The sequence below is a fragment of the Melospiza melodia genome, chromosome 2 (genome assembly GCF_035770615.1).
Source record: "Melospiza melodia melodia isolate bMelMel2 chromosome 2, bMelMel2.pri, whole genome shotgun sequence".
Classification (NCBI taxonomy): Eukaryota; Metazoa; Chordata; class Aves; order Passeriformes; family Passerellidae; genus Melospiza; species Melospiza melodia.
This window is the reverse complement of record NC_086195.1, coordinates 2,823,783-2,850,336: the sequence shown is the minus strand read 5'-3', so window position 1 is coordinate 2,850,336 and position 26,554 is coordinate 2,823,783. Positions and strand designations below refer to the sequence as shown.

The 26,554-nt window shown below is 36.8% G+C and overlaps 1 protein-coding gene across 3 annotated transcripts in view; it reads right to left on the bottom strand.

Moving 5' to 3' along the window:
• Nucleotides 1-26,554, bottom strand: part of TTC3 (tetratricopeptide repeat domain 3) — a 101,328-nt gene that overhangs the window by 68,110 nt on the left and 6,664 nt on the right. For all 3 annotated transcript variants that reach the window (XM_063180589.1, XM_063180605.1, XM_063180594.1), the window contains exons 4-12: nt 25,354-25,486; nt 17,121-17,205; nt 14,984-15,037; nt 13,508-13,631; nt 11,057-11,142; nt 8,510-8,604; nt 2,186-2,248; nt 1,046-1,100; nt 170-332 (exon numbers count right to left, since the gene is read on the bottom strand). In XM_063180589.1, coding sequence (XP_063036659.1) covers nt 170-332; nt 1,046-1,100; nt 2,186-2,248; nt 8,510-8,604; nt 11,057-11,142; nt 13,508-13,631; nt 14,984-15,037; nt 17,121-17,205; nt 25,354-25,486 — 858 coding nt within the window. The remainder of the gene's footprint in view (nt 1-169; nt 333-1,045; nt 1,101-2,185; nt 2,249-8,509; nt 8,605-11,056; nt 11,143-13,507; nt 13,632-14,983; nt 15,038-17,120; nt 17,206-25,353; nt 25,487-26,554) is intronic.

Sequence of the window (26,554 nt, the reverse complement as noted above, 5' to 3'; positions counted from 1 at the left end):
GGATGGATGGAGGGGATGGATGGATGGATGGATGGATGGAGGGATGGATGTAGGGATGATGGATGGATGGATGGATGGAGGGGATGGATGGATGGAGGGGATGGATGGATGGATGGATGGATGGATGGATGGATGGATGGAGGGGATGGATGGATGGAGGGATGGTTACCCGGGCTGTCCTGGCAGCCCCTCCGCAGTTTCTCGTTCTGCTGCACGAGCTCCCGCAGCCCCTCGGGGCTGGCCCGGCACAGCTCCTGCGCCTTCTCGTTGGCCACCAGCGCCAGCTCCGCCTTGCCCAGCAGCGCCAGGGCCTTGCAGTAGTGGTGGTGGCCCTAAAACGTGATAAAATATAAATTAAATTGGGATTTTGGGGTTTTAGGCACGTCGAGGAGAGGGGGGTTTAACAGGCGAACCTGCTGCGGTAGCAGCAAAAAGGGAAATTTTGTGTAATGCAGCGAGTGGGGATACAATCCCGCTCTCAGCTGGTGAAAAATCAGATTTTAACTGGAACAGTTAAAAAAAGGAAATTTGGGTGGTTTTATTTTTGCTTTCTCTGCTTTGGAAAAGAGCAAATTTGCTCTTTCTCCTCCAATCTCAGCTGCTTTGCAATGCTGTCACTATCACATATTTACTCTCCCTCAGGCCACGAGTATTGGGAAATACCTGTTGGCCATTAACCAGGATTTTTCTGTATATCCAAATGTATTTTTGTAGTTTTTTTAATTTTTATTTTAATTAATGAAAATATTTATTTTTTTTAAATAAAAGTTTTAAATGCTTTAAAACTGTTTATTTATGCTGATAACTCCCAGCCCAACAAACATTTTCTTCTATCTTTACACACGCCAAGCACCTCAGACCAGCAGTGACAGGCACCTCAAAATAACATTTTAAACCTAAAAACCAAAACAAATTGCACTTGGCAGAATCCTCAGCCCACAAAGCTCTGGGTCCACTCATTAAAAATCAGCTCTGGGCTCTCCCATCTTGCTCTAAAATTCCAAAAAAATTAAAAATAAAATTTTGGAATGTGCAAGAAACCAACCTTAGGCCAGTCAGGCTTGAGAACTATGGCTCTTTTCCCATCGAGTACAGCTCTCCTGAGAGAAGGGAGGGGAAAAAAAGAGGAATTTGTTATTTATAGCTTTATACATTTTATATATATAAAAAATGATATTATATGTAATATATAATATTATACATTTTGATATATATTATATATCAGTCATAATATAAATATAGAATAAATAAAATATATAACATATAAAGATAAATACATAATACATTTTATATACATATATTATATAATATTATATATTAATAAGAAAATATATTCTGTATTTTATATATCAGATAACATATAATACATAAAAATCAATATATACATAATATATTATATGTTTTATATTTTAGATATAATATATATTTTATATACGATATATAATATACATTATATATCAAAATATATAATATATAATATATAATATAGAATATATAACACATAATACATAATATATAATATATGTGATATATTTTTTATATATCACATATATATATCACATATGTATATATATAAAATATATCACATATATAAGATACATAAGATACGTATAATATAGAAGATATATATAATATATATAAGATATGTATATTTTATGTATATATATATAACTACATATATATACATATATATATATATATAACTATATATATAACTATATATATATATATATATATATATAAATCTCCAGGCTGGTGTAAAAATAAATAAAATAAATACAAAAATAACATAAATACAAAAATCAAAATACAAAAAACCCCCCAAAATAATAAAAATACAAAAAGTACAAAAATTAAAAAATTACATAAATACCAATCTAATAAATGCAAATATAAAAATTAAAAACTGAATAAAACAGCAGCACATACGGAAACTATGGAATGGTTTGATTTTTTTTTTCCCAAACTATGGAATAGTTTGGGTTTTTTCCAAGCTATGGAAACGGTTTGGGCTGGAAAGGACCTCAAATCTCCCCCAGTTCCACCCCTTGGGCACCTCCAGAAATCCACAACCACAGCCAGCTGCAGCCACACTACCCCAAACAACGTTCCAGGCTTTCAAAAATGCAATTTATTCTGAATTTCTTGCCAGTTTTGCCAGCAGCTCAGCCCGGGGCTCACTCACCCGTACTGCCTGGTGAGAATGAAGCACAGAGCTCGGTTCCCATACAGCAGGTGGTTGGTAGGGCTGGGAAAAATAACATTGTGAGGGGTTAATAATGGTTATTTCTATAAGGAGAAGGAAAAAAAATCGAATTTTTACCAGATTTGCCTGAAAAAACTCCACACAGAAAAGCCCATGGGTTTGCATGGGAATGTTCATTGTAACTTACAAATGAATTATCATTTGTAAGACTGGGGGCCACTAATGCAACTTCCAATTAATTCAAATTATTCTCAGTCAGTGCAGAGTTAATAATGGCTATTCCTAATGAAAACCTTAAGGAGAAGGAAAAAGATGGGATTTTCACCAAATTTCCGTCAAAGGAGAAGGAAAAATTTAATTTTTACCAGATTTGCCTGCAAAAATTCCACACAGAAAACCCCATGGGTTTGCATGGGAACGGTCATTATAACTGTGGGGTCATTTGTAAGACTGGGGGCCACTAATGCAACTTCCAATTAATTCTAATTATTCTCAGCCAGTGCAGAGTTAATAATGGCTATTCTACTGAAAACTGTAAGGAGAGGAAAAAAATTGAATTTTCACCATATTTGCCTGCAAAAACTCCACACAGAAAACCCCATTGGTTTGTATGGGAACGTTCATTGCAATTGTGGGATCATTTCTAAGTTTTGGGGCCAATAATGCAACTTCCAATTAGTTAATAATGGCTATTCCTATTGAAAACCCCAAGGAGAAGGAAATAAATGGGATTTTCACCTGACTTCCTGCAAAAATTCCACACAGAAAACCCTATGGGTTTATATTGGAAAGTTCATTATAATTGTGGGATCATTTCTAAGTTTTGGGGTCATTAATGCAACTTCTAATGAGTTAATAACATTTATTCCTACTGAAAACCCTAAGGAGAAGGCAAAAAAATTGAATTTTCACCAGATTTGCCTGTAAAAACTCCACACAGAAATTTGGGTTTATATGGGAATGTTCATTAGAATTGTGGGATCATTTCTAAGTTTTGGGGCCATTAATGTAACTTCCAATTAATTCAAATTATTATTCTCAGCCAGCGCGGAGTTAATAATGGCTATTCTATTGAAAACTGTAAGGAGAAGGAAAAAAATCAAATTTTTTCACCAGGTTTGCCTGCAAAAACTCCACACAGAAAACCCCACGGGTTTGCACGGGAACGTTCATTAGAATTGTGGGATCATTTTTAAATTTTGGGGCCATTAATGGAACTACCAATTAGTTAATAATGACTATTCTGATTGAAAACCCCTAAGGAGAAATAAAAATGGGATTTTCACCAGATTTGCCTGCAAAGGAGGAGAAAAAATTGAATTTCCACCAGATTTTCCTGCAAAAACTCCACACAGAAAACCCCATTGGTTTGCATGGGTATGTTCATTATAATTGTGGGATCATTTTTAAGTTCTGGGGCCATTAATGCAACTTCCAATTAATTCAAATTATTATTCTCAGCCAGTGCAGAGTTAATAATGGCTATTCCTATTGAAAACCTTAAGGAGGAGGAAAAAAGTGGGATTTTCACCAAATTTGCCTGCAAAGGAGAAGAAAAAACTGGATTTCTACCAGATCTGCCTGCAAAAACTCCCCACAGAAAACCTTGTGGGTTTATATGGGAATGTTCATTAGAATTATGGGATCATTTGTAAATTTTGGGGCCATTAATGCAACTTCCAATTAATTCTAATTATTCTCAGCCTGCTCAGAGTTAATAATGACTATTACTACTGAAAACCTTAAGGAGAAGGAAAAAGATGGGATTTTCACCAAATTTACCTCAAAGAAGAAGGAAAAATTTAATTTGCACCAGATTTGCCTGAAAAAATTCCACACAGAAAACCCCATGGGTTTGCATGGGAACGGTCATTATAACTGTGGGGTCATTTGTAAGACTGGGGGCCACTAATGCAACTTCCAATTAATTCTAATTATTCTCAGCCAGTGCAGAGTTAATAATGGCTATTCTACTGAAAACTGTAAGGAGAGGAAAAAAATTGAATTTTCACCATATTTGCCTGCAAAAACTCCACACAGAAAACCCCATTGGTTTGTATGGGAACGTTCATTGTAATTGTGGGATCATTTCTAAGTTTTGGGGCCAATAATGCAACTTCCAATTAGTTAATAATGGCTATTCCTATTGAAAACCCCAAGGAGAAGGAAATAAATGGGATTTTCACCTGACTTCCTGCAAAAATTCCACCCAGAAAACCCTATGGGTTTATATTGGAATGTTCATTATAATTGTGGGATCATTTCTAAGTTTTGGGGTCAATAATGCAACTTCTAATGAGTTAATAATATTTATTCCTACTGAAAACCCTAAGGAGAAGGCAAAAAAATTGAATTTTCACCAGATTTGCCTGAAAAAACTCCACACAGAAAACCCCATGGGTTTGCATGGGAATGTTCATTGTAATTGTGGGATCATTTTTAAGTTCTGGGGCCATTAATGTAACTTCCAATTAATTCAAATTATTATTCTCAGCCAGTGCAGAGTTAATAATGGCTATTCTGTTGAAAACTGTAAGGAGAGGAAAAAAATTGAATTTTCACCAGATTTGCCTGCAAAAACTCCACACAGAAATTTGGGTTTATATGGGAATGTTCATTATAACTGTGGAATCATTTCTAAGTTTTGGGGGCATTAATGCAACGTCTAATGAGTTAATAATATTTATTCCTACTGAAAACCCTAAGGAGAAGGCAAAAAAATTGAATTTTCACCAGATTTGCCTGCAAAAACTCCATGCAGAAATTTGGGTTTATATGGGAATGTTCATTAGAATTGTGGGATCATTTCTAAGTTTTGGGGCCATTAATGTAACTTCCAATTAATTCAAATTATTCTCAGCCTGCTCAGAGTTATTAATGGCTATTCTGTTGAAAACTGTAAGGAGAAGAAAAAATTGAATTTCCACCAGATTTTCCTGCAAAAACTCCACACAGAAAACCCCATGGGTTTGCATGGGAATGTTCATTGCAATTGTGGGATCATTTCTAAGTTTTGGGGCCAATAATGCAACTTCCAATTACTTAATAATGGCTATTCCTATTGAAAACCCCAAGGAGAAGGAAAAAAATTGGATTTTTACCAGATTTGCCTGAAAAAATTCCACACAGAAAACCCCATTGGTTTGCATGGGAATGCTCATTATAACTGTGGGATCATTTGTGAGACTGGGGGCCATTAATGCAACTTCCAATTAGTTAATAATGGCTATTCCTACTGAAAACCCTAAGTAAAAGAAAAAATAATGGGATTTTCACCAGATTTGCCTGCAAAAGAGATGAAAAAAATTGAATTTTCACCAGATTTGCCTGCAAAAACTCCACACACAGAAACCCCACTGGTTTGCATGGGAACGTTCATTAGAATTGTGGGATCATTTTTAAATTTTGGGGCCATTAATGGAACTACCAATTAGTTAATAATGACTATTCTGATTGAAAACCCCTAAGAAGAAAAAAAATAAAAACGGGATTTTCACCAGATTTGCCTGCAAAGGAGGAGAAAAAATTGAATTTCCACCAGATTTGCCTGCAAAAACTCCACACAGAAAACCCCATGGGTTTGTATGGGAATGTTCATTGTAATTGTGGGATCATTTCTAAGTTTTGGGGCCAATAATGCAACTTCCAATTAGTTAATAATGGCTATTCCTATTGAAAACCCCAAGGAGAAGGAAAAAAATTGGATTTTTACCAGATTTGCCTGAAAAAATTCCACACAGAAAACCCCATTGGTTTGCATGGGAATGCTCATTATAACTGTGGGATCATTTGTAAGACTGGGGGCCATTAATGCAACTTCCAATTAGTTAATAATGGCTATTCCTACTGAAAACCCGAAGTAAAAGAAAAAATAATGGGATTTTCACCAAATTTCCCTGCAAAAGAGATGAAAAAATCTAATTTTCACCAGATTTGCCTGCAGAAACTCCACACACAGAAACCCCATTGGTTTGCATGGGAACGTTCATTAGAATTGCAGGATCATTTTTTTTAATTTTGGGGCCATTAATGGAACTACCAATTAGTTAATAATGACTATTCTGATTGAAAACCCTAAGGAGAGAAAAAAAAGGGGGATTTTCACCAAATTTGCCTGCAAAATTCCACACAGAAAATCCCATGGGTTTACAAGTTGTCACTGGGAATATTCATTATAACTGGGGGATCGTTTCTAAGATTGGGGGCCATTAATGCAACTTCTAATGAGTTAATAATGTTTATTCCTACTGAAAACCCTAAGGAGAAGGCAAAAAAATTGGATTTTCACCAGATTTGCCTGAAAAAACTCCACACAGAAAACCCCATTGGTTTGCATGGGTATGTTCATTATGATTGTGGAATCATTTTTAAGTTCTGGGGCCATTAATGCAACTTCCAATTAATTCAAATTATTATTCTCAACCAGTTCAGAGTTAATAATGGCTATTCCTATTGAAAACCTTATGGAGGAGGAAAAAAGTGGGATTTTCACCAAATTTGCCTGCAAAGGAGAAGAAAAAACTGGATTTCTACCAGATCTGCCTGCAAAAACTCCCCACAGAAAACCTTGTGGGTTTATATGGAAGTGTTCATTAGAATTGTGGGATCATTTGTAAATTTTGGGGCCATTAATGCAACTTCCAATTAATTCTAATTATTCTCAGCCTGCTCAGAGTTATTAATGGCTATTCCTGTTGAAAACTGTAAGGAGAAGAAAAAATTGAATTTTCACCAGATTTGCCTTCAAAAACTCCACACAGAAAACCCCATGGGTTTGTATGGGAATGTTCATTGCAATTGTGGGATCATTTCTAAGTTTTGGGGCCAATAATGCAACTTCCAATTAGTTAATAATGGCTATTCCTATTGAAAACCCCAAGGAGAAGGAAAAAAATGGGATTTTTACCAGATTTGCCTGAAAAAACTCCACACAGAAAACCCCATTGGTTTGCATGGGAATGCTCATTATAACTGTAAGACTGGGGGCCATTAATGGAACTTCCAATTAGTTAATAATGACTATTCTGATTGAAAACTCCTAAGAAGAAAAAAACTAAAAATGGGATTTTCACCAGATTTGCATGCAAAGGAGGAGAAAAAATTGAATTCCCACCAGATTTGCCTGCAAAAACTCCACACAGAAAACCCCATTGGTTTGCATGGGAATGTTCATTATAATTGTGGGATCATTTTTAAGTTTTGGGGCCATTAATACAACTTCTAATTAATTAAAATTATTTTCATCCTGCTCTTAAGCAGCTCAGCCCTGCAGCTCCTGCAATCCCATGACCTTCACCAGCCCCAGGATTTCCTGGTTTTTCTGCCAAATTCTGCTTTTCCCTTCCTGGCCTTGCCACAATTGTGTAAGATTTTATGGGGGTTAAAATGGATTTATTCCCAGAAAACTGGAAATTAACTGATTAAACTGAATTTCATGTGCTGAGATGTTGGTGCGGATGAAAGGGAGGGGAAATAAATCAAAAATCCTGATACTTTTCAGGGCATAATTGTAAATTATGGTAAATTGTAAAGTTACAGAGTTCAAAAATGAAAATTCCAACTCTTGGCGCACGGGGGTTTTGTGGAAAGTGGGATTTTATCCATTTTCCTGCATTTTAGGGACACCAGGAGGAGTAAAATCAGATTTTTACGAGCACAGCACAAACGGTGAACGCACCAACCCTGCTGCCATCCCAAGGGAAGGGGAAAAACGCCCTCAAAATTCTCATTTCACCCTTTTCTCCCCTCCCCAGAGCCCAGGAAAGTTATTCCAATTATTCAGGAATAAATTGAACAATGATTTCAAAAGGAAACAAAGGCTGAGTGAGAGCTGCCAAGCACAGGCAGTGAAATATTTGAAATATTTACTCCTTTTGCATCATGGGAATAAAGATAAATGATGATAAATATTTGCAATAAATATTTCAAAAGCAAACAACCCCAGTGGTTGTTCTTGGTTGTCCACACCGAAGAATTAAAATAATTTTTAAAGTATTAAAAGAATTCATTTAAAATTAGTTAGAATTCAAATTATCCACATTAAAATAATTAAAATCAAAATTATCCATATTAAAATAATTCATTTTTCTTGAAGGCTTGCTCCTCTTCCTCTTGCTCATTTGAAGCCCTAAAAGGATTTTTGGAGCAGAAAAAAACACAACTAAAAAATAGAATTAAAATGGGATATAGGGTATTTTTTTAAAATTAGGTATCATTTGGCCTCTAATTCAAGTGGCTGGTGCAAAATTGCACAAAATTGCAGAAAATGAGGAGAAATGTGGAGAAATTGAGCTCAGTCCTTACCAGAACTCGATGGCTTTGGTGTAGGACACGATGGCAGAGCCCAGGGCCCCCTGGGAGAATTCAGCATTTCCCTTCTGCTTCATGGCTTCACTCTTCTGTGGGGGCAGCAAAAAAACAAATTTATGCACCAAATTTATTAAATTCTGCAGTGTAAAAACCATTATTTCATCTAAGTGGGACCAGGAACAGAAAATTTAAACACTAAAATTTATCCACTAAATTTTATCCACCAAATTCATTAAATTCAGCAGTGTAATCATCATTATTTCATGTAAGTGCGACTAGGAAAAAACAATTTATGCACTAAACTCATCAAATTCAGCAGTGTAAAAATCATTATTTCATCTCAGTGGGACCAGGAAAAACAATTTATGCAGCAAACTCATCAAATTCAGCAGTGTAATGATCATTATTTCATGTCAGTGGGACCAGGAACAGAAAATTTAAACACTAAAATTTATCCATTACATTTTATCCACCAAATTTATTAAATTCAGCATTGTAAAAATCATTATTTCATCTAAGTGGGGCCAGGAACAGAAAATTTATCCACTAAAATTTATCCACTAAATTTTATTCACCAAATGTATTAAATTCAGCAGTGTAATGATCATTATTTCATCTAAGTGGGACTAGGAAAAAACAAATTTATGCACCAAACTCATCAAATTCAGCAGTGTAATCATCATTATTTCATGTCAGTGGGACCAGGAACAGAAAATTTAAACACTAAAATTTATCCACTAAATTTTATTCACCAAATGTATTAAATTCAGCAGTGTAATCATCATTATTTCATGTCAGTGGGACCAGGAACAGAAAATTTAAACACTAAAATTTATCCATTACATTTTATCTACCAAATGTATTAAATTCAGCAGTGTCAAAATCATTATTTCATCTAAGTGGGACTAGGAATAAACAAATTTATCCACCAAATTCATCAAATTCAGAAGTGTAAAAATCATTATTTCATCTAAGTGGGACCAGGAATAAACAAATTTATGCACCAAACTCATTAAATTCAGCAGTGGAATCATCAGTATTTCATGTCAGTGGGGCCAGGAACAGAAAATTTAAACGCTAAAATTTATCCATTAAATTTTATCCACCAAATTCATTAAATTCAGCAGTGTAAAAATCATTATTTCATGTCAGTGGGACCAGGAAAAAACAAATTTATGCACCAAACTCATTAAATTCACCAGTGTAAAGATCATTATTTCATCTAAGTGGGAGCAGAAAAAAATAAACTTATGGACCAAACTCATCAAATTCAGCAGTGGAATCATCATTATTTCATCTAAGTGGGACCAGGAAAAACAAATTTATGCACCAAACTCATTAAATACAGCAGTGTAAAAATCATTATTTCATCTAATTGGGGCCAGGAACACAAAATTTATCCACTAAAATTTATCCACTAAATTTTATTAAATTCAGCAGTGTAAAAATCATTATTTCATGTAAGTGGGACCAGGAAAAACAATTTTTGCACCAAACTCATCAAATTCAGCAGTGTAAAGATCATTATTTCACCTAAGTGGGACTAGGAAAAAAACAAATTTATGCACCAAATTCATCAAATTCAGCAGTGTAAAAATCATTATTTCATGTCAGTGGGACCAGGAACAGAAAATTTATCCACTAAAATTTTTCCACTAAATTTTATCCACCAAATTCATTAAATTCAGCAGTGTAAAAATCATTATTTCATCTAAGTGGGACCAGGAAAAAAACAAATTTATCCACCAAATTCATCAAATTCAGAAGTGTAAAAATCATTATTTCATCTAAGTGGGACCAGGAATAAACATATTTATGCACCAAACTCATCAAATTCAGCAGTGGAATCATCATTATTTCATGTCAGTGGGACCAGGAAAAAACAAATTTATGCACCAAACTCATCAAATTCAGCAGTGGAATCATCATTATTTCATCTAAGTGGGACTAGGAACAGAAAATTTATCCACTACAATTTATCCACTAAATTTTATCCACCAAATTCATTAAATTCAGCAGTGTAATCATCATTATTTCATGTAAGTGGGACTAGGAAAAAACAATTTATGCACCAAACTCATTAAATTCAGCAGTGTAAAAATCATTATTTCATGTAAGTGGGACCAGGAATAAACAAATTTATGCACCAAATTTATTAAATTCAGCAGTGTAATCATCATTATTTCATGTCAGTGGGACCAGGAAAAAACAAATTTATGCACCATACTCATTAAATTCAGCAGTGTAGAAATCATTATTTCATCTAAGTGGGACCAGGAACAGAAAATTTATCCACTAAAATTTATCCACCAAATTCTATCCACTAAATTTTCTGTTCTGGTGCCACTTCCATGAAACAATGACCTTTACACTGCTGAATTTAATGAGTTCAGTGTCATTATTTCATGCAGTAAAGGGAATTTTTGACGCCAGAACGAAACGCTCGAGCTTTTGAATTATTTCTCTTTAGTAATTTGGGTTTTTTAACAATCAGAACCCCCCAAAAATGCCCCAAACACACCCTGGGAGGTTTTCTCTCACCTTCCTGGAGCTCTCACAGGTCACAGCTTTGAGATCAGCCACCAAATCGAAATCCTCCAGGGCCACCTTGGTGATGTAGCGCTTCCCTGGGGAGAGAGGCAGGACATGAGGGGAGGAATTCCCAATAAAAGGATTCCCAATAAAGAATTCCCTCTAAAGAAATTCCCACTAAAAGAATTCCCACTAAAGAAATTCCCACTAATCAAATTCCCACTAAAAGAATTCCCTCTAAAAAATATTCCCACTAAAAGAATTCCCTCTAAAGAAATTCCCACTAAAGAAATTCCCACTAAAAGAATTCCCACTAAAGAAATTCCCACTAAAAGAATTCCCACTAAAGAAATTCCCACTAAAAGAATTCCCACTAAAGAAATTCCCACTAAAGAAATTCCCACTAAAAGATTTCCCCCATTCTTGCCCACTCCCACTCACACTCAGAGAAGAACAGAAATTGGATTTCCCCCATTCCTGCCCATTCCCCCTCACACTCGGAGAAGAACAGAAATTGGATTTCCCCCATTCCTGCCCACCCACTCACACTCGGAGAAGAACATGGCCATAACCTCTAACAGCAATTGGATTTTCCCCATTTGTGCCCACTCCCCCTCACACTCAGAGAAGAACAGAAATTGGATTTCCCCCATTTGTGCCCATTCCCACTCACACTCGGAGAAGAACAGCAATTGGATTTTCCCCATTCCGGCCCCCCATTCACACTGGGAGAAAAACAGAAATTGGATTTTCTCCATTTGTGCCCATTCCCCCTCACACTCGGAGAAGAACACGGCCATGATTTCCCACAGCAATTGGATTTCCCCCATTCCTGCCCACTCCCACTCACACTCGGAGAAGAACATGGCCATGATTTCCCACAGAAATTGGATTTTCCCCACTCCCACTCACACTCAGAAAAGAACACGGCCTGGATTTCCCACAGCAATTGGATTTCCCCCATTCCTGCCCACTCCCACTCACACTTGGAGAAGAACATGGCCATGATCTCCCACAGAAATTGGATTTCCCCCATTCCTGCCCACTCCCACTCACACTCGGAGAAGAACATGGCCATGATTTCCCACAGAAATTGGATTTTCCCCACTCCCCCTCACACTCGGAGAAGAACATGGCCTGGATTCCCCACAGCAATTGGATTTTCCCCATTCCTGCCCATTCCTGCCCATTCCCCCTCACACTCGGAGAAGAACATGGCCATGACTTCCCACAGAAATTGGATTTTCCCCCATTCCTGCCCACTCTCACTCACACTCAGAGAAGAACAGAAATTGGATTTCCCCCATTCCTGCCCATTCCCCCTCACACTCGGAGAAGAACACGGCCTGGATTTCCCACAGAAATTGGATTTTCCCCATCCCCACTCACACTCGGAGAAGAACACGGCCATGATTTCCCACAGAAATTGGATTTTCCCCACTCCCACTCACACTCGGAGAAGAACACGGCCATGATTCCCCACAGCAATTGGATTTCCCCACTCCCACTCGGAGAAGAACACGGCCATGATTTCCCACAGCAATTGGATTTCCCCACTCCCACTCACACTCGGAGAAGAACACGGCCATGATTTCCCACAGAAATTGGATTTTCCCCACTCCCACTCACACTCGGAGAAGAACACGGCCATGATTTCCCACAGCAATTGGATTTTCCCCACTCCCACTCACACTCGGAGAAGAACACGGCCATGATTTCCCACAGCAATTGGATTTCCCCACTCCCACTCACACTCGGAGAAGAACATGGCTATGATTTCCCACAGAAATTGGATTTTCCCCATTCCTGTCCATTCCTGCCCATCCCCACTCACACTCTGAGAAGAACATGGCCATGATCTCCAACAGCAATTGGATTTTCCCCCATTCCTGCCCATTCCCCCTCACACTCGGAGAAGAACACGGCCATGATTTCCCACAGAAATTGGATTTTCCCCACTCACACTCGGAGAAGAACATGGCCATGATTTCCCACAGAAATTGGATTTCCCCACTCCCACTCACACTCGGAGAAGAACATGGCCATGATTTCCCACAGAAATTGGATTTCCCCCATTTGTGCCCATTCCCCCTCACACTCGGAGAAGAACATGGCCATGGTCTCCCACAGCAATTGGATTTTCCGCACTCCCACTCACACTGGGAGAAGAACACGGCCATGATTCCCCACAGCAATTGGATTTTCCCCACTCACACTCGGAGAAGAACACGGCCATGATTTCCCACAGAAATTGGATTTTCCCCACTCCCACTCACACTCGGAGAAGAACACGGCCATGATTTCCCACAGAAATTGGATTTTCCCCACTCACACTCGGAGAAGAACACGGCCATGATTCCCCACAGCAATTGGATTTTCTCCATTTGTGCCCATTCCCCCTCACACTCGGAGAAGAACATGGCCATGATTCCCCACAGCAATTGGATTTTCCCCACTCACACTCGGAGAAGAACATGGCCAGGATGACGCGGCCGAAGTCGCCCATGTGCTCCAGGTCCTGCAGCATCCCCGGGGCGCCCACGCAGCGCACCCAGTCCAGCGCCTCGCCGAGGGGGAACAGCCCCTGAGCGCGGGCAAACACACAAAAAATGAACAAAAATTTATTAATCTGCACGGCCAGGCCTCGGGGCTCCTCGCTCTGCTGGTTTTCAAACAGAAAACAGCAAATAAACACAAATATCTGAATTATCTGGGGACCGCCAGCACTGCACGGACACAAAGTCAAAGCAGGCTCGCAACGGGAAGAGTTCAAATGGGGGAATTTATTTTAGAAGCTTCTGAAGTGACTGAAAAATAATAAAAAACCCCAAAAAATTGCTTGGACACATTCTTGTGATGACTGAAATTCTTAAAAAATAAAACCCCCAGAAATTTGATTTAGGAACTTTCTTGTGATGACTGAAATTATTTAAAAACAAAACTCCTGAAAATGCAATTTAAAACATTCTTGTAATCACTGAAATTATGAAAAAATAAAACCCCTGAAAATTTGATTTGGAAACTTTCTTGTAATGACTGAAGTTATTAAAAAATAAAACCCCCAGAAATTTGATTTAGAAACTTTCTTGTGATGACTGAAATTATGAAAAAATAAAACCCCTCAAATTGGATTTAGAAACTTGCTTGTAATGACTGAAATTATTAAAAAATAAAATCCTCAGAAAATGTGATTTAGAAACTTTATTGTAATGAATTGAAATTATTAATAAATAATATATAAACCCCCCTCAAAATTGATTTAGAAACTTCCTTGTGATGATTGAAATTATTAAAGAAAATAATAAAAACCCCCTCAAATTGGATTTAGAAACTTTCTTGTGATGACTGAAACTACAAAGAAATAAAACCCCTAAAAATTTGATTTAGAAATTTCTTGTAATGACTGAAATTATGAAAAAATAAAACCTCACCCCCTCAAATCTGATTTAGAAACTTCCTTGTGATGATTTAATTATTAAAGAAAATAATAAAAACCCTCTCAAATTTGATTCAGAAACTTTCTTGTAATGACTGAAATTATTAAAAAATAAAAGCCCCAAAAATTTCATTTAGAAACTTTCTTGTGATGACTGAAATTATTAAAAAATAAAATCCCTGAAAATGCGATTTAGAAACTTTCTTGTGATGATTGAAATTATTAAAAAGTAATATATAAACCCCCCAAAAAATTTGATTTAGAAACCTTCTTGTGATGACTGAAATTATTAAAAAATAAAACCCCAGAAATTTGATTTAGAAAATTCCTTGTGATGATTTAAATTATTAAAGAAAACAATAAAAACCCTCTCAAATTTGATTCAGAAACTTGCTTGTAATGACTGAAATTATTAATAAATAATATATAAACCCCCCAAAAATTTGATTTAGAAACTTTGAAATGATGAAAAGCACCTCCCAAAGCCCTGCAGAACTCACATTTTCTATCCCAGTGCCAATCCTCAGGATGCCACTGATGAAATGGGGAATGTTCTGGAACAAGGAGTAAAAAATAAAAATAAAAACTAAAAATCAATTATTGACAAAGATTAAAAAATAAAAACAAATTAAAAATCAATTATTGAGAGGAGATCATTGGAATTTCTGCCTGCTCGGTGACATTTCCCTGGGGCAGCTGCATTCCAGGTTTTGGGTGAAATGTATGATTGAAATTATTAAATAAAATAATGAAATTATTAAATCAAATCATTTCTTTTTGGTAAAAAAATAAATGAGGAAAGAGAATTGCTGTGAGATCTGCTGAGGAAATTCTGCCCCTCTGAGCCCCTGTGCAGCTCCCAAACCCCAAAAACCCAAAATCTGGGACATCCCAAAAATTGGGACACCCCAATATGTGAGACACCCCAAAATGTGAGACACCTCAAAATCTGAGACACCTCAAAATCTGAGACACCCCAAAAACCTGAGACACCCAAAAACCTGAGACACCCCAAAAATTGAGACACCTAAAAGCTCAGACACCCCAAAAGCTGAGACACCCCAAATCTGAGACACCCCAAAAATTGAGACACCCCAAAATCTCAGACACCCCAAAATCTCAGACACCCCAAAATCTGAGATACCCCAAAAAGCTGAGAAACCCCAAAAGCTGAGAAACCCCAAATCTGAGAAACCCCAAATCTGAGACACCCCAAAGCTCAGCAACTCCAAAATCTGAGACATCCCAAAATCTGACACACCCCAAAAGCTGAGACACCCCAAAGCTCAGACACCCCAAAGCTCAGACACCTCAAAGCTCAGAAACTCCAAAATCTGAGACACCCCAAAATCTGAGACACCCCAAAGCTCAGACACCCAAAAAGCTGAGACACCCCAAAATCTGAGACACCCCAAAATATGAGACACCCAAAAACCTGAGACACCCCAAAAAGCTGAGACACCCCAAAGCTCAGACACCCCAAAAATTGAGACACCTCAAAAAGCTGAGACACCCCAAGACACCCCAAAGCTCAGACACTCCAAAATCTGAGACACCCCAAAATGCGAGACACCCAAAAACCTGAGACACCCCAAAAAGCTGAGACACCCCAAAAGCTGAGAAACTCCAAAAGCTGAGAAACCTCAAAGCTGAGAAACCCCAAAAGCTGAGAGACCCCAAAAATTGAGACACCCAAAAACCTGAGACACCCCAAAAACCTGAGACACCCCAAAAGCTGAGACACCCCAAAATCTGAAACACCCAAAAACCTGAGACACCCCAAAGTTCAGACACCCCAAAATCTGAGACACCCCAAAAATTGAGACACCCAAAAACCTGAGACACCCCAAAATCTGCCCCGCCAAACTCACTTCACTCTTGCGTCTACAACCCAGAAAATGAAGAGAAATTAAATATTTTGTTATATTTTATAAATATAATTTATAAATACAACCATTAAAATAAATATAAATATATTTATTTATAAATATTAATAAATATAACATAAATATAATTTTATAATTTGTCATATTTTATACATATAATTTATAAATATAACTATTAAAATAAATATAAATATATATATTTATAAATATTAATAAATATAACATAAATACAATTTTATAATTTGTTCTATTTTATAAAATAAAATAGACATAAATTTATAAAATAAAATATGAAGCTTGGGGTTGGACACACAATTTCATGAAATGAAGAAATGTTTTATCCCCTAAATTTAAAATAAAGCCCGCAACAAATGGAACAAATCCCTCACATCCTCCTCTCCGCCATTCCAAGTCAGCAAAGACAAATTTCAAATTTTCATTTTTTGAAAATAAGGGAAAAAGAAATTATTCAAATCATTCATGCACCAGCTTCATTTCTGACTGCAAATATTTCCTAAATGATCCCACCTGGAATAAATTTTTTTTTTTTATCATTTCTTAATTTCTTAATTAATTAATATTCTTTAAAAATTTCTTAATTAATAATTTCTTAATTATCAAATAATGAATTGACAATTATGCCTTCACTTCAGCAAAAGGAAAATGTCTAATTCAGGATTAGATGATGCTCAAGGGACAGATTTAATTAACAAATATTTAGAAATTTAGAAATTTAAAATTCAAGACTTACAACAACTTTTTTAATTAAATCAGCAAGGTCCTCCATGACATTGAACTCATAAACTTTCTTCATGTCCCAGTCCAGGAACATCAAACTGGTGGGAAACAAAAGGAATTGTTATTTTACAAAAGAAATCATTATTTTTACAAAAGAAATTATTATTTTTACAAAAGAAATTATTATTCAACAGAAGGAATTGTTATTTTACAAAAGAAATTATTATTTTACAAAAGAAATTATTATTTAACAGAAGGAATTGTTATTTAATAGAAGGAATTGTTATTTAATAGAAGGAATTTTAATTTAACAGAAGGAATTGTTATTTTACAGAAGGAATTGTTATTTTACAGAAGGAATTGTTATTTAATAGAAGGAATTTCAATTTAACAGAAGGAATTGTTATTTAATAGAAGGAATTTTAATTTAACAAAGGAATTTTAATTTAACAGAAGGAATTTTAATTTAACAGAAGGAATTGTTATTTAAAAGAAGGAATTGTTATTTAAAAGAAGGAATTGTTATTTAATAGAAGGAATTTTAATTTAACAGAAGGAATTGTTATTTAACAGAAGGAATTGTTATTTTAAAAAAGAAATTATTATTTAACAGAAGAAATTATTATTTAACAGAAGGAATTGTTATTTAACAGAAGGAATTGTTATTTAATAGAAGGAATTATTATTTAATAGAAGGAATTGTTATTTAACAGAAGGAAATTTAATTTAACAGAAGGAATTTTTATTTAACAGAAGGAATTTTAATTTAACAGAAGGAATTTTTATTTAACAGAAGGAATTTTAATTTAACAGAAGGAATTTTAATTTAACAGAAGGAATTTCAATTTAACAGAAGGAATTGTTATTTAGACAAACACCAAGCTGTCACAGGGTCTGAATTATGAATATTTAGAGGGATTGGAATTTAAAAATTCACATCCAGCCCTTCAGAGGAGGAAGGAGAACAATAATAATAATTAAAAGAAGAGCTGGAAAGGTTTTGCTGCTTTTGAAATGTCAGCACCTACAAAAATACCGAAATACCCCCAGAGTTCAGCTCCCCAGAATCCCAAATATTCCAAACTTCAGACTCCCAAGGGTTCCAAAACTCCAAAATCCCCAAGATTCCAAAACTCCAAAATCCCAGAGATTTCAAACTCCTCAAAGGTTCCAAACTCCAAAATCCACAAAAATTCCAAACTCCAAAATCCACAAAAATTCCAAACTCCAGATTCCCAAAGATCCCAAACTCCAGAATCCTAAAGGCTCCAAAACCCAAAAATCCCAAAGGTTCCAAACTTCAGATTCCCAAAGATTCCAAACTCCAAAAGAATTCAAAGATTCCCAAAGATTCCAAACTCGGAAATCCTGGAGATTCCAAATTCCAGATCCCCAAAGATTCCAAATTCCAGAATCCCAAAAATTCCAAACTCAAAAATCCCAAAGATTCCAAAACTCCAGAATCCCAAAGATTTCAAATTTCAGATTCCCAAAGATTCCAAACTCCAAAATCCCAAACATCAAATCCAAAGTCCCCAAGATTCCAAAACTCCAGAATCCCAAAGATTCTAAAACTCCAGAATCCCCCGGATTCCAAACTTCAGATTCCCAAAGATTCCAAAATCCAGAATCCCCAAGGATTCCAAATTCCAGATCCCCAAGGATTCCAAATATTCCAAAATCCCAAACATCAAACCCAAAGTCCCCAAGATCCCCAACTGCCAAAGGTCCCAAAGATTCCAAAACTCCAAAATCCCCAAGATTCCAAACTCCAAAATCCCCAAAGTTTCCAAACTCCAAAATCCACAAAAATTCCAAACTCCAGATTCCCAAAGATCCCAAACTCCAAAATCCTAAAGGTTCCAAAATCCAAAAATCCCAAAGGTTCCAAACTTCAGATTCCCAAAGATTCCCAACTCCAGAATCCCCAAGATCCCAAACTCCAAAAGAATTCAAAGATTCCCAGATTCCCAAAGATTCCAAACTCAGAAATCCCGGAGATTCCAAACTCCAAAATCCCCAAGATTCCAAATTCCAGAATCCCAAAGATTCCAAAACTCCAGAATCGCCAAAGATTCCAAATTCCAGATCCCCAAAGATTCCAAAATCCCAAAGATTCCAAACTCCAAAATCCCAAACATCAAATCCAAAATCCTCAAGATCCCAAAGATCCCAAAGATTCCAAACTCCAGAATCCCCAAGGATTCCAAATTCCAGATCCCCAAAGATTCCAAATATTCCAAAATCCCAAACATCAAATCCAAAATCCCAAAGATTCCAAACTCCAGAATCCCAAAGATTCCAAACTCCAAACTCCCAAAGGTCCCAAACTCCAGAATCCCAAAGATTTCGAATTTCAGATACCCCAAGATTCCAAACTCCAAAATCCCAAACATCAAATCCAAAGTCCCCAAGATTCCAAACTCCAAAAGCCCCAAGATTCCAAAACTCCAGAATCCTCACAGATTCCAAACTTCAGATTCCCAAAGATTCCAAATTCCAGATCCCCAAAGATTCCAAATATTCCAAAATCCCAAACATCAAATCCAAAATCCCCAAGATCCCGAACTGCCAAAGGTCCCAAAGATTTCAAATTTCAGATTCCCAAAGATCCCAAACTCCAAAATCCCCAAAGATTCCCAAAATCCCCAAGATTCCAAACTCCAAAATCCCCAAGATTCCAAACTCCAAAATCCCCAAAGTTTCCAAACTCCAAAATCCCCAAAAATTCCAAACTCCAAAATCCCCAAAAATTCCAAACTCCAGATTCCCAAAGATCCCAAACTCCAGAATCCTAAAGGTTCCAAAATCCAAAAATCCCAAAGGTTCCAAACTTCAGATTCCCAAAGATTCCCAACTCCAGAATCCCCAAGATCCCAAACTCCAAAAGAATTCAAAGATTCCCAGATTCCCAAAGATTCCAAACTCAGAAATCCCGGAGATTCCAAACTCCAAAATCCCCAAGATTCCAAAATCCAGAATCCCAAAGATTCCAAAACTCCAGAATCGCCAAAGATTCCCAATTCCAGATCCCCAAAGATTCCAAAATCCCAAAGATTCCAAACTCCAAAATCCCAAACATCAAATCCAAAGTCTCCAAGATTCCAAAACTCCAAAATCCCAAAGATTCTAAAACTCCAGAATCGTCACAGATTCCAAACTTCAGATTCCCAAAGATTCCAAAATCCAGAATTGCCAAAGATTCCAAATTCCAGATCCCCAAAGATTCCAAAATCCAGATTCCCAAAGATTCCAAACTCCAGAATCCCCAAGGATTCCAAATTCCAGATCCCCAAGGATTCCAAATATTCCAAAATCCCAAACATCAAACCCAAAGTCCCCAAGATCCCCAACTGCCAAAGGTCCCAAAGATTCCAAAACTCCAAAATCCACAAAAATTCCAAACTCCAGATTCCCAAAAATCCCAAACTCCAGAATCCTAAAGGTTCCAAAATCCAAAAATCCCAAAGGTTCCAAACTTCAGATTCCCAAAGGTTCCCAACTCCAGAATCCCCAAGATCCCAAACTCCAAAAGAATTCAAAGATTCCCAGAATCCCAAAGATTCCAAACTCAGAAATCCCGGAGATTCCAAACTCCAAAATCCCCAAGATTCCAAAATCCAGAATCCCAAAGATTCCAAAACTCCAGAATCGCCAAAGATTCCAAATTCCAGATCCCCAAAGATTCCAAAATCCCAAAGATTCCAAACTCCAAAATCCCAAACATCAAATCCAAAGTCTCCAAGATTCCAAAACTCCAAAATCCCAAAGATTCTAAAACTCCAGAATCGTCACAGATTCCAAACTTCAGATTCCCAAAGATTCCAAACTCCAGAATCCCCAAGGATTCCAAATTCCAGATCCCCAAAGATTCCAAATATTCCAAAATCCCAAACATCAAATCCAAAATCCCAAAGATTCCAAACTCCAGAATCCCAAAGATTCCAAACTCCCAAAGGTCCCAAACTCCAGAATCCCAAAGATTTCGAATTTCAGATACCCCAAGATTCCAAACTCCAAAATCCCAAACATCAAATCCAAAGTCCCCAAGATTCCAAACTCCAAAAGCCCCAAGATTCCAAAACTCCAGAATCCTCACAGATTCCAAACTTCAGATTCCCAAAGATTCCAAATTCCAGATCCCCAAAGATTCCAAATATTCCAAAATCCCAAACATCAAATCCAAAATCCCCAAGATCCCGAACTGCCAAAGGTCCCAAAGATTTCAAATTTCAGATTCCCAAAGATCCCAAACTCCAAAATCCCCAAAGTTTCCAAAACTCCGAAATCCACAAAAATTCCAAACTCCAGATTCCCAAAGATCCCAAACTCCAGAATCCTAAAGGTTCCAAAATCCAAAAATCCCAACGGTTCCAAACTCCAGAATCCTCAAGATCCCAAACTCCAAAAGAATTCAGATTCCCAGATTCCCAAAGATTCCAAACTCCAAAATCCCCAAGATTCCAAATTCCAGATCCCCAAGATTCCAAATTCCAGATCCCCAAAGATTCCAAAATCCCAAAAATTCCAAACTCAAAAATCCCAAAGATTCCAAAACTCCAGAATCCCCAAAGATTTCAAATTCCAGAATCGCCAAAGTTTCCAAAATCCCAAAGATTCCAAACGCCCAAAGGTCCCAAACTCCAGAATCCCAAAGATTTCAAATTTCAGATTCCCAAACATTCCAAACTCCAAAATCCCCAAAGATTCCAAAATCCCAAAGATTCCAAACTCCAAAATCCCCAAGGATTCTAAACTCCAAAAGATTGCAAATTCCCAAAGATTCCAAACTTCAGATTCCCAAAGATTCCAAACTTCAGAATCCCCAAGATCCCAAACTCCAAAAGATCCCAAACTCAAAAATCCCAGAGATTCCAAACCTCAGAAAATCAATCTTAATTTTTTAATTTTTTTTCCTGTGGATTCAAGAACTTCTGACCTCAAGCGGGTGCAGCATTCCTGCAGCAGCCGGAGCCTGACGGGAAACACCCGAGGGATTCCCACAGGAACCAGGAAAAGGGGGAGGGCTGGGAGGGAATGCCCTTGGAAAATGGGAATATCTGGAGGGAAATTCTTTTGGAAAATGGGAAGATTTGGAGGGAAACTCTTTGGGAAAAGTGGGAAGATTTGGAGGAATTGCCCTTGGAAAAATGGGAAGATTTGGAGGGAAACTCTTTTGAAAAATGGGTATATTTGGAGAATTTCCCCTGGAAATTGGGAATATTTGGAGGAATTTCCCTGGAAAATGGGAATATTTGGAAGGAAATACTTTGGGAAAAGTGGGAAGATTTGGAGGGAAATGCCCTTGGAAAATGAGGATATTAGGAGGGAAATTCTTTGGGAGAAGTGGGAGGATTTGGAGGGAAATTCCCTTGGAAAATGGGAATATTTGGAGGGAAATTCTTTGGGAAAAGTGGGAAGATTTGAAAGGAAATTCCTTTGGAAAAGTGGGAAAAATTGGAGGGAAATTCTTTGGGAAAAGTGGGAATATTTGGAGGGAAATGCCCTTGGAAAAGTGGGAGAAATTGGAGGGAAATTCTTTTGGAAAAGTGGGAGGATTTGGAGGGAAATGTCTTTTGGAAAATGGGAATATTTGGAGGAAAATGCCCTTGGAAAATGGGAAGATTTGGAGGGAAATTCTTTGGAAAAGTGGGAACATTTGGAGGGAAATTCCCTTGGAAAATGGGAATATTTGGAGAATTTCCCCTGGAAATTGGGAATATTTGGAGGAATTTCCCTGGAAAATGGGAATATTTGGAAGGAAATACTTTGGGAAAAGTGGGAAGATTTGGAGGGAAATGTCCTTGGAAAAGCGGGAATATTTGGAGGAATTGCCCTGGGAAATGGGAATATTTTGAAGGAAATTCTTTTGGACAATGGGAATATTTGGAGGGAAATGCCCTTGGAAAATGAGAATATTTGGAGGAAAATTCTTTGGGAAAAGGGGGAAAATTTGGAGGGAAATGTCCTTAGAAAAGTGGGAGAAATTGGAGGGAAATTCCCTTAGGAAAATGGGAATATTTGAAAGGAAATTCCCTTGGAAAAGTGGGAGGGCTTGGAGGGAAACTCCCTTGGAAAATGGGAATATTTGGAGGGAAATTCTTTGGCAAAATGGGAAGATTTGGAAGGAAATTCCCTTGGAAAATGGGAAGATTTGGAGGGAAACTCTTTTGGAAAATGGGAATATTTGGAGGAAATTGCCCTGGAAAATGGGAATATTTGGAGGAAATTCCCTTGGAAATTGGGAATATTTGGAGGGAATGCCTTGGAAAATGGGAATATTTGGAGGGAAATTGTTTTGGAAATTGGGAATATTTGGAGGAATTGCCCTGGAAAATGGGAATATTTGGAGGAATGCCCCTGGAAAATGGGAAGATTTGGAGGAATTTCCCTTGGAAAATGGGAATATTTGGAGGGAAATTCTTTGGGAAAAGTGGGAAGATTTGGAGGAATTGCCCTTGAAAAAGGGGAATATTTGAAAGGAAATTCCTTTGGAAAAGTGGGAAAAATTGGAGGGAAATTCTTTGGGAAAAGTGGGAGGATTTGGAGGGAAATGTCCTTGGAAAAGTGGGAGGATTTGGAAGGAAATTCTTTGGGAAAAGTGGGAATATTTGGAAGGAAATTCCCTTGGAAAATGGGAATATTTGGAAGGAAATTCTTTGGAAAAAGTGGGAATATTTGGAGGGAAATGTCCTTGGAAAAGTGGGAGAAATTGGAGGGAAATTCCCTTGGAAAAGTGGGAGGGTTTGGAGGAAAATGCTCTTGGAAAATTGGGAATATTTGGAAGGAAATTCTTTTGGAAAAGTGGGAATATCTGGAGGGAAATTCCCTTGGAAAATGGGAATATTTGGAGGAATTGCCCTGGAAATTGGGAATATTTGGAGGAATTCCCCTGGAAAATGGGAACATTTGGAGGGAATTCCCCTGGAAAATGGGAATATCTGGAGGGAAATTCTTTGGGAAAATTGGGAGGATTTGGAGGGAATTTCCCCTGGAAATGGGAATATTTGGAGGAAATTCCCTAGGAAAACGGGAATATTTGGGGGAAATTCACTTGGAAAATGGGAATATTTGGAGGAATTCCCCTGGAAAATGGGAATATTTGGAGGAATTTCCCTTGGAAATTGGGAATATTGGGAGGGAAATGCCCTTGGAAATTGGGAATATTTGGAGGAATTCCCCTGGAAATTGGGAATATTTGGAGGTAAATGTCCTTGGAAAATGGGAATATTTGGAGGAATTGCCCTGGAAATTGGGAATATTTGGAGGGAAATTGTTTTGGAAATTGGGAATATTTGGAGGAATTCCCCTGGAAAATGGGAATATTTGGAGGGAAATTCTTTTGGAAAATGGGAATATTTGGAGGGGAATGCCCCTGGAAAATGGGAATATTTGGAGGAATTCTCCTGGAAATTGGGAATATTTGGAGGGAAATTCCCTTGGAAAATGGGAATATTTGGAGGAATTTCCTTTGGAAAATGGCAATATTTGGAGGAATTGACCTGGAAAATGGGAATATTTGGAGGGAAACTCCCTTGGAAAATGGGAATATTTGGAAGGAAATTCCCTTGGAAAAGCGGGAGAAATTGGAGGGCAATTCTTTTGGAGAAACGGGAGGATTTGGAGGGAAATTCCCTTGGAAAATGGGAATATTTGGAGGGAAATTCTTTTGGAAAATGGGAATATTTGGAGGGAATGCCCTTGGAAAAGTGGGAGAAATTGGAGGAATTGCCCTTGGAAAAGTGGGAAGATTTGAAAGGAAATTCCTTTGGAAAAGTGGGAATGTTTGGAGGGAAATTCCCTTAAGAAAATGGGAATATTTGGAAGGAAATTCTTTTGGAAAAGTGGGAATATTTGAAAGGAAATTCCCTTGGAAAAGTGGGAATATTTGGAGGAATTGCCCTTGGAAAAGTGAGAAGATTTGAAAGGAAATTCCGTTGAAAAATGGGAATATTTGAAAGGAAATTCTTTGGGAAAAGTGGGAATATTTGGAGGGAAATTCCCTTGGAAAAGTGGGAATATTTGGAGGGAAATTCTTTTGGAAATTGGGAATATTTGGAAGGAATTTCCCCTGGAAAATGGGAATATTTGGAGGAATTGCCCTGGAAAATGGGAATATTTGGAGGAATTGCCCTGGAAATTGGGAATATTTGGAGGGAATTCCCTGGAAATTGGGAATATTTGGAGGAATTGCCCTGGAAATTGGGAATATTTGGAGGAATTGCCCTGGAAACGAGGACACTCACCAGAAGGTGTCCACGAAGGACGTGCTCTCCCTGGTGAACAGGGCACACCAGAAGATCCGGATTTTGATCACGTTGCAAATTTCCCTCAATTTCTCCACGGGCAGCGAGCACCAAACCTCACAGGGATCCACTCCTGCGGGGCAAAAAAATGGGAATTGCAGGGCTCAGCATCCCAAAGTGCCAAAAAAAATTAAAATAAATCATTATTTCAGGCATTCCAAAGTGCCAAAAATACTAAAATCAACCTTTAGTTCAGGCATTATAAAGTACCAATAAATATTGAAATCAATCTTTATTTCAGGCATTATAAAGTGCCAAAACCACTAAAATCAACCTTTAGTTCAGCCATTATAAAGTATCAATAAATATTAAAATAAATCTTTATTTCAGGCATTCCAAAGTGCCAATAAATATTAAAATAAATCATTATTTCAGGCATTATAAAGTGCCAATAAATATTGAAATAAATCATTGTTTCTGGCATCCCAAAGTGCCAATAAATATTAAAATAAATCTTTATTTCAGGCATTCCAAAGTGCCAATAAATATTAAAATCAATCTTTATTTCAGCCATTATAAAGTGCCAAAAACCACTAAAATTAATGTTTATTTCAGGCATTATAAAGTGCCAATAAATATTGAAATAAATCATTATTTCAGGCATTCCAAAGTGCCATTAAATATTAAAATAAATCATTATTTCAGGCATTATAAAGTACTAATAAATATTAAAATAAATCAATATTTCAGGCATTCCAAAGTGCCAATAAACATTGAAATCAATCTTTATTCCAGGCATTATAAAGTACCAATAAATATTAAAATAAATCATTATTTCAGGAGCTCCAAAGTCCCAATAAGGACTAAAATGAAAATAAAAATGGACAAATGAAAATAAAAGTGGATAAATGAAGATAAAAGTGGAGAAATGAAGATAAAAATGCATAAATGAAGATAAAAAATGGATAAATTAAGAGAATAATGGATAAATGAAGATAAAAATGAAGAAATGAAGATAAAAATGGAGAAACGAAGATAAAAGTGGAGAAATTAAGATAAAAATGGATAAATGAAGATAAAAAATGGATAAATTAAGATAAATAATTGATAAATGAAGATAAAAGTGGAGAAATGAAGATAAAAAATGGAAAAATGAAGATAAAAATGGATAAATTAGGATAAAAGTGGATAAATGAAGATA